The sequence below is a fragment of the Staurois parvus genome, unplaced genomic scaffold (genome assembly GCF_062004578.1).
Source record: "Staurois parvus isolate SC_StPar_1 unplaced genomic scaffold, SC_StPar_1.0 ptg001936l, whole genome shotgun sequence".
Classification (NCBI taxonomy): domain Eukaryota; kingdom Metazoa; phylum Chordata; class Amphibia; order Anura; family Ranidae; genus Staurois; species Staurois parvus.
In genome coordinates this window covers 30,205-43,962 of record NW_028319732.1, presented here as the reverse complement: position 1 = coordinate 43,962, position 13,758 = coordinate 30,205, and the positions used below count along the sequence as shown (strand labels likewise).

Here is a 13,758-nt window from a genome sequence, read left to right as displayed (position 1 = left end):
TATAGGGATGGTCAGTGTTGGGGTTACAGGGAGGGTTAGTGTTGGGATTAGAGGGAGGGTTAGTGTTGGGGTTACAGGAGGATTAGTGTCGGGGTTACAGGGATGGTCAGTGTTGGGGTTACAGGGAGGGTTAGTGTTGGGGTTACAGGGATGGTCAGTGTTGGGGTTTCAGGAATGTCAGTGTTGAGGTTACAGGGAGGGTTAGTTTTGGGGTTACAGGGATGGTCAGTGTTGGATTACAGGGGGGGTTAGTGTTGGGGTTACAGGGAGGGTTAGTATTGGGGTTACAGGGAGGGTTAGTGTTGGGGTTACAGGAGGATTAGTGTCGGGGTTATAGGGATGGTCAGTGTTGGGGTTACAGGGAGGGTTAGTGTTGGGGTTACAGGATGATCAGTGTTGGGGTTACAGGGAGGGTTAGTGTTGGGATTACAGGGAGGGTTAATGTTGGGGTTACAGGAGGATTAGTGTCGGGGTTACAGGGATGGTCAGTGTTGGGGTTACAGGGAGGGTTGGTGTTGGGGTTTCAGGAATGTCAGTGTTGAGGTTACAGGGAGGGTTAGTGTTGGGGTTACATGAAAGGTTAGTGTTGGGGGTTACAGGGATGGTCAGTGTTAGGGTTACAGGGAGGATTAGTGTTGGGGTCACAGGGAAGGTCAGTGTTGGGGTTACAGGGAGGGTTGGTGTTGGGGTTACATGAAGGGCTAGTATTAGGTTTATGGGAGGGGGTAACATTGGGTCTCCAATGAGGGTCAACTTTACGGTTACAGAAAGTGTTGGAGTAAAGGGCCACGAGGAAAAGGTGTTCCTGTCTTCTTGGTAGGCTTTATGACAAAAACTACCGATTGCCCGGGATGGATCACTGGGACTAGTATGCAGATCAGAAGTTCCGTCACTTAATAGGCCGGGTGTTCCTGGATCAGTGACTCGGAAACAACTAAATCCAGAGACAGGCCAGTAGCCGGCCAGAAGGAGCAGGACTGTAATCCTGCACAGCCAACATAGGCCATGGCTTAGCCCCCCAGACACCATCCCCCACCCCTGTGTATCATGGAAGGTTCCAGACGTTGTCCTGCCTACTCGGACTGCTGGTGCCATCTGGCAGAGTCCTCTATTGCTCTATCTGCAATGATTTACCTACTGAGTTGTCATTTCTATATATTATGAAAGAGAGAGGTGACACCGACCCCCTTATCTGCCTTGTATGGATGTGACACCGTATCTTGTTAGTGTGACACCGAGGCCAGCAGAAGGTTACATCATCAAATGTATACTGGCCAGCAAAATGTGGGTCAAGTTAGCCCAGAGGGGCAGGAAGTAGCATATGTAGGATTTGGGATCACCCAGAAACCTTGGAGCTTGGACTATGTGTGACGAGGCCACATACACATAGGATTTGGGATCACCCAGAAACCTTGGACTATGTGTGACGAGGCCCCATACACATAGGATTTGGGATCACCCAGAAACCTTGGACTATGTGTGACGAGGCCCCATACACATAGGATTTGGGATCACCTAGAAACCTTGGAGCTTGGACCATGTGTGACGAGGCCCCATACACATAGGTTTTGGGATCACCTAGAAACCTTGGACTACGTGTGAGGAGGCCTCATACACATAGGATTTGGGATCACCGAGAAAGCTTGGAGCTTGGACTATGTGTGACGAGGCCCCATACACATAGGATTTGGGATCACCCAGAAACCTTGGACTATGTGTGACGAGGCCCCATACACATAGTATTTGGGATCACATAAAAACGTTGGAGCGTGGACTATGTGTGAGGAGGCCTCATACACATAGGATTTGAGATCACATAGAAACCTTGAAGCTTGGACTATGTGTGACGAGGCCTCATACACATAGGATTTGGGATCACATAGAAACGTTGAAGCTTGGACTATGTGTGACGAGGCCCCATACACATAGGATTTGGGATCACCTACAAACCTTGGAGCTTGGACTATGTGTGAGGAGGCCCCATACACATAGGATTTGGGATCACCCAGAAACCTTGGAGCTTGGACTATGTGTGACGAGGCCCCATACACATAGGATTTGGGATCACATAGAAACCTTGGACTATGTGTGAGGAGGCCCCATACACATAGGATTTGGGATCACCCAGAAACCTTGGAGCTTGGACAATGTGTGACGAGGCCTCATACACATAGGATTTGGGATCACCCAGAAACCTTGGAACTTGGACTATGTGTGAGGAGGCCCCATACACATAGGATTTGGGATCACCCAGAAACCTTGGAGCTTGGACAATGTGTGACGAGGCCTCATACACATAGGATTTGGGATCACCCAGAAACCTTGGAACTTGGACTATGTGTGAGGAGGCCCCATACACATAGGATTTGGGATCACCCAGAAACCTTGGAGCTTGGACTATGTGTGACGAGGCCTCATACACATAGGATTTGGGATCACCCAGAAACCTTGGACAATGTGTGACGAGGCCTCATACACATAGGATTTGGGATCACCCAGAAACCTTGGACTATGTGTGACGAGGCCTCATACACATAGGATTTGGGATCACCCAGAAACCTTGGACAATGTGTGACGAGGCCCCATACACATAGGATTTGGGATCACCTAGAAACCTTGGACAATGTGTGACGAGGCCCCATACACATAGGATTTGGGATCACCCAGAAACCTTGGAGCTTGGACTATGTGTGACGAGGCCTCATACACATAGGATTTGGGATCACCCAGAAACCTTGGACAATGTGTGACGAGGCCTCATACACATAGGATTTGGGATCACCCAGAAACCTTGGACAATGTGTGACGAGGCCTCATACACATAGGATTTGGGATCACCCAGAAACCTTGGACTATGTGTGACGAGGCCTCATACACATAGGATTTGGGATCACCCAGAAACCTTGGACAATGTGTGACAAGGCCCCATACACATAGGATTTGGGATCACCTAGAAACCTTGGAGCTTGGACTATGTGTGACGAGGCCTCATACACATAGGATTTGGGATCACCCAGAAACCTTGGACAATGTGTGACGAGGCCTCATACACATAGGATTTGGGATCACCCAGAAACCTTGGACAATGTGTGACGAGGCCTCATACACATAGGATTTGGGATCACCCAGAAACCTTGGACTATGTGTGACGAGGCCTCATACACATAGGATTTGGGATCACCCAGAAACCTTGGACAATGTGTGACAAGGCCCCATACACATAGGATTTGGGATCACCTAGAAACCTTGGAGCTTGGACTATGTGTGACGAGGCCCCATACACATAGGATTTGGGATCACCCAGAAACCTTGGAGCTTGGACTATGTGTGACGAGGCCTCATACACATAGGATTTGGGATCACCCAGAAACCTTGGACTATGTGTGAGGAGGCCCCATACACATAGGATTTGGGATCACCCAGAAACCTTGGACAATGTGTGACGAGGCCTCATACACATAGGATTTGGGATCACCTAGAAACCTTGCAGTAGGCAACCGCTAAAATCCCCGACACGGACAGGAAGTCAAGGGAAATCTCCCCAACGGTGCCCCGGGTAGCAGAACAATACAACAGACAGAGGTTCTATTCCTTTCCAATCCCATCCAATGCTTCCAACGTTTTTGGCTTGACATAGACGTTCAAGGGGCCATTTGCCTCTATATCTCGAAGACGTTTCTTTTGGCGGTAGAGAACAGGGGCACACATGCCAAGCAAAGGGTCCCCAGAGTGAGAACTCATTTTGGCCCCCGCCGTCAATTCATGTTTAGAAAGAAATATTTACTGGGTAAGGACAGGTAATTGCAGGCGAAGAATAGCCACTAGGTGCCTTGAAGTCTCTCGCAGTCCATATTATGTAACTGGGGTCCGACAACCGTCGCCCCCTTTCACTTCCAGGTCAAGTGGGGTCAAGAAGAAATGGAAGAAGCCACCTCCAAGTTTCAGTCCCTTAGGGCAGGATGCGAAGGATGTGACTATTGCCTGACAACAGGTAGACCAGGAGAACAATTGCTCCACACTACAAGAGAGCAGCACCTGAACCTATGAAGGAGTCCCTGGTTCCATCAGTCCCATGTCTTGGGGCACTAAATCCTAAAGGGGCCCCCCGTCAAATGACATGCCTACCCCTGATACAGAATACTAATTATTTTCATAGTAACCATAAAGAATTTTACAAACTTTCCATCCATACATCCTATTCGAAGGCCTGCGTAAATCCTCTGGGACCCCACTATTCTTCTGGGCCCTACGGCAGTCACGTGCCCCCATCAACTTCAATTATTGCCTAAGAACAAACAAGTATTTTACTGTGTATAGAATAGATCATTGCAGGTGAAGAATAGTCACTAAGTGCCTTGAAGTTTCTCAGAGTCCATAATATGCAACTGGGGTCCAACAGTGGTCCCCCCCTTCACTTGAAGCCCAAATGGTGTCAAGAAAAAAAAATGGAGCAAGCCACCTCCAAGTCTTAGTACCCTTTGGGCAGGAAGTGACAATGGGGTCAAGAAGAAATTATGGAAGCCACGAAGTGAAGATGAACACCATTGACTGGCTCTGTGGAGAGCAGGTAGGGCATGATAACTTCAGGACCCATACCTGCCCACCTGGACCTATGAATGGGTCCCATCAGACATCTTGCGGCCACTAAATCTCGAAAGGCCCCTGTTTACGCCATGTCTGTCCCTAATACAAAATACAAAATATTTCCCAAGAAGTCTTAAAGAGTTTTCCGAACTTTCCATCCACTCATAATATTCGTAAATTCCCTGGGCCCCCACTGGGCTTCTGGCCCCACATCAGTTACTGTATACGTGAGAACGGATTTTGCCCCCCCCTCAACATCAATGAATGCCTAAGAACAAACAAGTATTTTACTGTGTATAGAATAGATCATTACAGGTGAAGGTGCCGTGAAGTTTCTGAGTCCATAATATGCAACTGGGGTCCAATAGTGGTCCCCCCTTCACTTGAAGCCCAAATGGTGTCAAGAAAAAAAATGGAGCAAGCCACCTCCAAGTCTTAGTACCCTTTGGGCAGGAAGTGACAACGGTGTCAAGAAGAAATGAAGGAAGCCTCGAAGAGTAGATGGTCACCATTGACTGGCACCGTGGAGAGCAGGTAGGACATGATAACTTCCATAACATGCAACTGGCGTCCAACAGTGGTCCCCCCCTTCACTTGAAGCCCAAATGGTGTCAAGAAAAAAAAATGGAGCAAGCCACCTCCAAGTCTTAGTACCCTTTGGGCAGGAAGTGACAATGGGGTCAAGAAGAAATGATGGAAGCCACGAAGTGAAGATGAACACCATTGACTGGCACCGTGGAGAGCAGGTAGGGCATGATAACTTCAGGACCCATACCTGCCCACCTGGACCTATGAATGGGTCCCATCAGACATCTTGCGGCCACTAAATCTCGAAAGGCCCCTGTTTACGCCATGTCTGCCCCTAATACAAAATACAAAATATTTCCCAAGAAGTCTTAAAGAGTTTTCCGAACTTTCCATCCACTCATAATATTCGTAAATTCCCTGGGCCCCCACTGGGCTTCTGGCCCCACATCAGTTACTGTATACGTGAGAACGGATTTTGCCCCCCCCTCAACATCAATGAATGCCTAAGAACAAACAAGTATTTTACTGTGTATAGAATAGATCATTACAGGTGAAGGTGCCGCGAAGTTTCTGAGTCCATAATATGCAACTGGGGTCCAATAGTGGTCCCCCCTTCACTTGAATCCCAAATGGTGTCAAGAAAAAAATGGAGTAAGCCACCTCCAAGTCTTAGTACCCTTTGGGCAGGAAGTGACAATGGTGTCAAGAAGAAATGAAGGAAGCCTCGAAGAGTAGATGGTCACCATTGACTGGCACCGTGGAGAGCAGGTAGGACATGATAACTTCCATAACATGCAACTGGCGTCCAACAGTGGTCCCCCCCTTCACTTGAAGCCCAAATGGTGTCAAGAAAAAAAAATGGAGCAAGCCACCTCCAAGTCTTAGTACCCTTTGGGCAGGAAGTGACAACGGTGTCAAGAAGAAATGAAGGAAGTCTCGAAGAGTAGATGGTCACCATTGACTGGCACCGTGGAGAGCAGGTAGGACAGGATAACTTCCATAACATGCAACTGGGGTCCAATAGTGGTCACCCCCTTCACTTGAAGCCCAAATGGTGTCAAGAAAAAAATGGAGCAAGCCACCTCCAAGTCTTAGTACCCTTTGGGCAGGAAGTGACAATGGCGTCAAGAAGAAATGATGGAAGCCACGAAGTGAAGATGGTCACCATTGACTGGCTATGTGGAGAGCAGGTAGGGCATGATAACTTCAGGACCCATACCTGCCCACCTGGACCTATGAAGGGGTCCCATCAGACATCTTGCGGCGACTAAATCTCGAAAGGCCCCTGTTTACGCCATGTCTGCCCCTAATACAAAATATTTCCCAAGAAGTCTTAAAGAGTTTTCCAAACTTTCCATCCACTCATAATATTCGTAAATTCCCTGGGCCCCCACTGGGCTTCTGGCCCCACAGCAGTTACTGTATACGTGAGAACGGATTTTGCCCCCCCCTCAACATCAATGAATGCCTAAGAACAAACAAGTATTTTACTGTGTATAGAATAGATCATTACAGGTGAAGGTGCCGTGAAGTTTCTGAGTCCATAATATGCAACTGGGGTCCAATAGTGGTCCCCCCGTTCACTTGAAGCCCAAATGGTGTCAAGAAAAAAAATGGAGCAAGCCACCTCCAAGTCTTAGTACCCTTTGGGCAGGAAGTGACAATGGTGTCAAGAAGAAATGATGGAAGCCACGAAGTGGAGATGGTCACCATTGACTGGCACCGTGGAGAGCAGATAGGACAGGATAACTTCCATAACATGCAACTGGGGTCCAATAGTGGTCACCCCCTTCACTTGAAGCCCAAATGGTGTCAAGAAAAAAATGGAGCAAGCCACCTCCAAGTCTTAGTACCCTTTGGGCAGGAAGTGACAATGGCGTCAAGAAGAAATGATGGAAGCCACGAAGTGAAGATGGTCACCATTGACTGGCTCTGTGGAGAGCAGGTAGGACATGATAACTTCAGGACCCATACCTGCCCACCTGGACCTATGAAGGGGTCCCACCAGACATCTTGCGGCGACTAAATCTCGAAAGACCCCTGTCGACGCCATGTCTGCCCCAAAACAGAAAACTGAATATTCCCCAAGCAGTCTTAAAGAGCTTTCCAAACTTTCCATCCACTCATCCTATTCATAAATCCTCTGGGACCCCATCGTGCTTCTGGCCCCACATCAGTTAAATACGAGAACACATTTTGCCCCCCCTCTACTTCAATGAATGCCTAAGAACAAACATTTTACTGTGTACAGAATAGATAATTAGGTGCTTTGAAGTCTCTTGCAGTCCATAATATGCAACTGTGGTCTATTGATGGACTTCCCCTTCACTTCCAGCCCAAATGGTGTAAAAAAAATGGAGGAAGCCACCTCCAAGTCTTAGTACCCTTTGGGCAAGAAGTGAAAATGGTGTCAAGAAGAAATGAAGGAAGACACTGAAGTGAAGAAGGTCATCACTGACTGACACCATGTAAACCAGAACAGTTAGGAAATGATAACTTCTGCCCTTCACCTGCCCACCTGGACCTATGAAGGGGTCCAATCAGACATCCTGAGGCCACTAAATCCCAAAAGGCCCCAGTTGACGCCATGTCTGCCCCAACACTAAATATTTTCGAAGCAATCATAAAGAGCTTAGCAAACTTTCCATCCACTCATCCTGTTCATATGTCCTCTGGGACCTGCAGCAACTCCTACCAATGCTTGGCCTTCCACAGTTGTCCATCCCAGGTCTCCCCCTTACCTTGCATTCTCCCACACAGGACCTGACAGAGTATTCCCCAGATTGCAGGTACTTCTCCAACACAAAATCAAACTCCTCGTATTTTTCCTGAGCATGTTGGTCCAGTCTCTGGTAGGCTTGGATGCAGTTGCTGCACACCTCATCGTCGGTGAAGGAGGACGAGGCTGCAGCAGTCCCCACGAAGTCCTCCATCAGGTTCTCCAGACTGCAGTTCAAGCTGTCCGGGTTGGACATCCCCAGCAGCAGGTCCAGGATGGTGTAAGTATCACAAAAGGACAGAGTGAAATTGTTAAAATAAGCCTTCAAAAAGTTCCTCTTTTGGTTGTAGGAAGTGGTGGAAGGGGAGTGGGACCTGGGGGGGGAAGGGCCACCAGAGCCCCGATGTCTTTGCAATTTGGTGCAGGCAGTGTCCAGGTGAGAGGACCTGGCACCAGTGCAATGTGGAGATTGAGCAGCAGATTTGGTCGAATTGCTTAGGAAGTTGTCCCAGCACCCCCTGGCACCCCCGGGGAAGCCTTGCGCGGAGAGCCAGCTGGAGTTGCCCTGGTGGCTGTAGGAGAAGTTGCCCCTCGCCCTGGCCCCCGCGGAGACCAGCCAGAGGTGGTTAGACAGCAGGACGGTGAAGAAGAGCAGAGAGGCAAGGGACAATCGCCATCTCTGAGCCCTCTCGGAGTCGGCACACGGTTTGTCGATGTGTCGGGGTTCCCAGCAGATCTTTAAGACGGCCTCATCTTCCCTTGGATGCATCCAAGCCCCCCTGATCATATTTCAGGGGGGTGGGAGAATTCGGGTGCTGTCAGTCTCTGCCCACCCCCCTCCTCTCTCCTAGGTTGGCGGTGGTGGGTTCCCTGCACCAGCAATGTCACCTGCCTCTAGTGAGGGGGCCTGCAGAGAGGGGCATCATCAGGAAGCCTGGGGGGGGGAGGGGGGATGGGTGGACAAGGAGATGGACTGATAAAGGAAGGAGACTAGGGATGGAGGGATGGTGGGTCAATGGAGGCCGGTGGACCAGCAAGAGAAGGATGTTGGAGAGATGGGCCAATGCAGGATGGTGGGCCAGCAAGAGATGGCTGGCTGAGGGACGAATGCTGGAGAGACGGATCAGCAAGAGATGGATGGAGGCTGGAGAGATGAACCAATAAAGGATGATGGTCCAGCAAGAGATGGCTGGTTGAGGGAAGGATGCTGGAGAGATGGACCAGCAAGAGATGGCTGGTTGAGGGAAGGATGCTGGAGAGATGGACCAGCAAGAGATGGATGGAGGCTGGAGAGATGAACCAATAAAGGATGATGGTCCAGCAAGAGATGGCTGGTTGAGGGAAGGATGCTGGAGAGATGGACCAGCAAGAGATGGCTGGTTGAGGGATGGAGGAATGCTGGAGAGATGGACCAATAAAGGATGGAAAGGTGGACGGATCAAGGATGGGGAAATGATAGAGAGATGGACAGATGCTGGAGAGAAGGACCAATAAAGGATGGTGGACCAGCAAGAGATAGCTGGCTGAGGGATGGATGGATGCTGGAGAGTTGGACCAGTATAGGATGGTGGTTTAGCACCAGATGGATGGTTGAGGGATGAAGGGACCTAGAAAGGATGGAGAGATGGAAGGATCAAGGATGGGGAGATGCTGGGGAGATGGATGGAAGCTGCAGAGGAGGACCAATAAAGGATGAAGAGATGGACCAGGGATGATGAAGAGATGGACCAGGGATGATGAAGAGATGGACCAGGGATGATGAAGAGATGGACCAGGGATGATGGAGAGGAGGACCAGGTATGATGAAGAGATGGACCAGGGATGATGGGAGAGCAGGACCAGGGATGATGGGAAAGGAGGACCAGGGATGATGGAGAGGAGGACCGGGGATGGTGGAGAGATGGACGGATAAAGGACGGAGGGATGGGAGCTCCCCTCCCCTACCCGCCCCTGCCCGGGTTACTCAATAGTCGGCCATCGCAGGCAACATTGGGAGAACCAAGAAAATAAAAAAAAAGGACCCCCCTCCCTATAGAAAGAGTCCCCCCCCCGGGGCAAAGTCCATCAAGGAGAAGTCCTCAGGGGGCAAGCCATGCACGTCCCCCCACCCTCCCCCCTATGAAGCTACAGCAGAGCCAGGTGCGGGCATCCCTCTGTGACCATCGCCGGGCACCGGGCTGCGCAGTGTGGAAGGGGCCCTCCTATTGTTTTCTCTTCCTCTTCTGGTGGGCATTGTTCTTCTGCTCCAGGGCCATCCTGAGGCTCACCATTCCCATGCCTCCTCTTCCTCCCCGGGTGCTCCTGGGCCGAGCTCTTTCCTCCCCCCCTCCTCTTTTTTTTTTTCCTCCCAATATTTAATCTGTCGCCATCTTCAGCCGAGGAGAGAACACCTTGAGAAATTGATCGGAGGGGGGGCGCCGGCACGAGCAAAACGCGCGGCCCCGGGAGCCACGGGAGCGCGCTCAGCCTTCCCCCCACCCCCCTACCAGCCCCTTCCCTTTCTTGCCTTATGCAACTGTTTCTCCCTTTATATGATTATTAAAAGGAGTCCCCTCCCCCCCCTCCGCCTTTCATTCACTATGTAGCTGGATCCTTTCATTCATCTCCTCCATTCAGCTGGCTCAGCTCCTCTCCCCAAACTCCCCATTTCATGAGTCAGCTTCTACAATCATCTGCTGCAAGACCGGCCATCCACCTCTACAGGACCCTATGGGGGGAGGAAACCTTCCTGAGACCCCCCAGCAGCATCCCAGGGATCCACAGATGCAAGGTTTGCATCAATCTCAGCAGAAATGCATTAAAAACCAGGCTGTACATGTGTAGCATGTGTCTGCTGGGGGACATCCACCTCCATAGGACCCTGAGGGGGGAGGAAACCTTCCTGAGACCCCCCAGCAGCATCCCAGGGATCCACAGCTGCAAGGGTTGCATCAATCTCAGCAGAAATGCATTAAAAACCAGGCTGTACATGTGTAGCATGTGTCTGCTGGGGGACAGCTACAGGCTCCTTCTGCTGATAAGACTTCTCATCTATTGCAAGATCTGCCATAAACCTCCATAGGACCCTGAGGGGGGAGGAAACCTTCCTGAGACCCCCCAGCAGCATCCCAGGGATCCACAGCTGCAAGGTTTGCATCAATCTCAGCAGAAATGCATTAAAAACCAGGATGTACATGTGTAGCATGTGTCTGCTGGGGGACATCCACCTCCATAGGACCCTGAGGGGGGAGGAAACCTTCCTGAGACCCCCCAGCAGCATCGCAGGGATCCACAGCTGAAAAGTTTGCATCAATCTCAGCATAAATGAATAGCTGTACATATTCAGTATATGTCTGCTGGGTGGCATACACCTCCATAGGACTCTATGGGGGGAGGAAACCTTCCTGAGACCCCCCAGCAGCATCCCAGGATCCACAGCTGCAAGGTTTGCTTCAATCTCAGCATAATGCATTAAAAACCAGGCTGTACATATGTAGTGTGTGTCTGCAGGGGGAACGGCTACAGGCTCCTTCTGCTGATAAGACTTCTCATCTATTGCAAGATCTGCCATAAACCTCCATAGGACCCTATGGGGGGGAGGAAACCTTCCTGAGACCCCCCAGCAGCATCCCAGGGATCCACAGCTGCAAGGGTTACATCAATCTCAGCAGAAATGCATTAAAAACAAGGCTGTACATGTGTAGCATGCGTCTGCTGGGGGACATCCACCTCCATAGGACCCTATGGGGGGAGGAAACCTTCCTGAGACCCCCCAGCAGCATCCCAGGGATCCGCAGTTTGCATGAATCTCAGCAGAAATGCATTAAAAACCAGGCTGTGCATGTGTAGCATGTGTCTGCTGGGGGAAAGATACAGGCTCCTTCAGCTGATAAGACTTCTCCTCTATTGCAAAATCTGTCATCTACCTCCATAGGACCCTATAGGGGGAGGAAACCTTCCTGAGACCCCCCAGCAGCATCCCAGGGATCCACAGCTGCAAGGGTTACATCAATCTCAGCATAATGCATTCAAAACCAGGCTGTACATGTGTAGTATGTGTCTGCTGGGGGGACATCCACCTACATAAGACCCTATAGGGGTCTTATGGAGACCCCCCAGCAGCATCCCAGGATCCAAAGCTGCAAGGGTTACATCAATCTCAGCATAATGCATTCAAAACCAGGCTGTACATGTGTCTGCTGGGGGACAGCTACAGGCTCCTTCAGCTGATGAGATGCAATAGGCTCCATAGGACCCTATAGGGAGAGAAACCTTCCTGAGACCCCCCAGCAGAATCGCAGGGATCCGCAGTTTGCATCAATCTCAGCATAATGAAATAAAAACCAGGCTGTACATGTGTAGCATGTGTCTGCTGGGGGACAGCTACAGGCTCCTTCAGCTGATGAGACGCAAGACCTGCCATCCACCTCCACAGGACCCTATGGGGGGAGGAAACCTTCCTGAGACCCCCCAGCAGCATCCCAGGGATCCACAGCTGCAAGGTTTGCATCAATCTCAGCATAATGCATTAAAAACCAGGCTGTACATATGCAGCATGTGGCAGCTACAGTCTCCTCCAATGTAACGAGGGCTGTGTGAGGACTCTTAGGCACAAGCCCCCCGCACATTCCTCGTTTCGTGACCCCAGATCTCAGGAGGTAGGATACAAGTGTAGGAAGGGCTGACCTCTTTCCTGGTGTTGTCTGTGAATTAGTCGCTAACTACAGAGAAAGCCAAGAAAAAGAATGGAAAGTATTGCAGCTTCCCCGGCCTGAGATGTGGCGGCTGCGTTCCTTTTCCTTTTTCTTCCTTTTTTCCTTTTATTGATCCTGCCAATGACCCAATTCCTGCCCTCGGGTGACCACCAGGGCCGGGACAAGGGGTGAGCAGAGGGGGCGGCTACCCTGGGCACTGCGGTATCATGTGAGGTGAGGGAGGAAAAGATTGCAGGAAGGAGATCTGTGCTGGGAGGGGGAGTTTGGTGGGGGGGGGGGGGGGGCGGCGTGGGGTAAGATTTGTTCTAGGAGGGGAGATTTAAGGGGGGGAGCTAGTAGTGGTAATTTGGGGGGCTTGTGTTGGGGATGGGGGAAGAGGATTTGTGCTGGCAGGGATAATTGGGTGGTATTTGTGCTAGGATGGGGGATTGGGGGGATTTGTGCAGGGAGGGGGGGATTTGTGCTGGGAGGAGGGTTTGGAGTGGGGGAGAGGATTTGTGCTCTGAGGGTTGATATTTTTTTTTTTTGGGGGGGGATTTGTGCTGGCAGGGATAACTGGGTGGTATTTGTGGCAGGATGGGGGATCAGAGGGATTTGTGCTGGGAGGGGGGTTGGAGTGGGGGAGAGGATTTGTGCAGGGAGGGGGGATTTGTGCTGGGAGGAGGGTTTGGAGTGGGGGAGAGGATTTGTGCAGGGAGGGGGGATTTGTGCTGGGAGGAGGGTTTGGAGTGGGGGAGAGGATTTGTGCAGGGAGGGGGGATTTGTGCTGGGAGGAGGGTTTGGAGTGGGGGGAGCGGATTTGTGTTCTGAGGGTTGATATTTTTTTTTTTTGGGGGGGGGGAGATTTGTGCTGGCAGGGATAATTCGGTGGTATTTGCAGTGGTGGTGGTGGTGGTGGGGGGGGGGGGGGTGTGCTGGCAGGGATAATTGGGTGGTATTTGTGGTAGGATGGGGGATCAGGGGGATTTGTGCTGGGAGGGGGGGTTGGAGTGGGGGGAGAGTATTTGTGCTCAGAGGGGGGATTTATTTTTTAGGGGGGGGGGGGTTTGTGCTGGGGGAATTTGGGGAAAGGAAGAGCATTTCAGCTGAGGGGGGGAGGTTGGAGTGGGGGGAGAGGATTTGTGCTCAGAGGAGTTATTTTTGTGCTGGGAAATTTTGGAGAAAAGAAGAGGATATAATCTGGGAGGGGAATTTCTGGGAGGGGGGGGCAGATTTGTACCTGGAGGAGGGTAA

At 50.9% G+C, this 13,758-nt stretch overlaps 1 protein-coding gene across 1 annotated transcript in view; it reads right to left on the bottom strand.

Moving 5' to 3' along the window:
- LOC149433200 (NALCN channel auxiliary factor 2-like) overlaps nt 1–9,820 on the bottom strand; it is a 129,206-nt gene extending 119,386 nt beyond the window's left edge. The window contains exon 1 of the mRNA XM_089664528.1: nt 7,854–9,820. Within this exon, the coding sequence (XP_089520654.1) occupies nt 7,854–8,618 (765 nt within the window). The 5' untranslated portion in view covers nt 8,619–9,820. The remainder of the gene's footprint in view (nt 1–7,853) is intronic.
- Between the last annotated feature and the right edge of the window lie 3,938 nt (nt 9,821–13,758).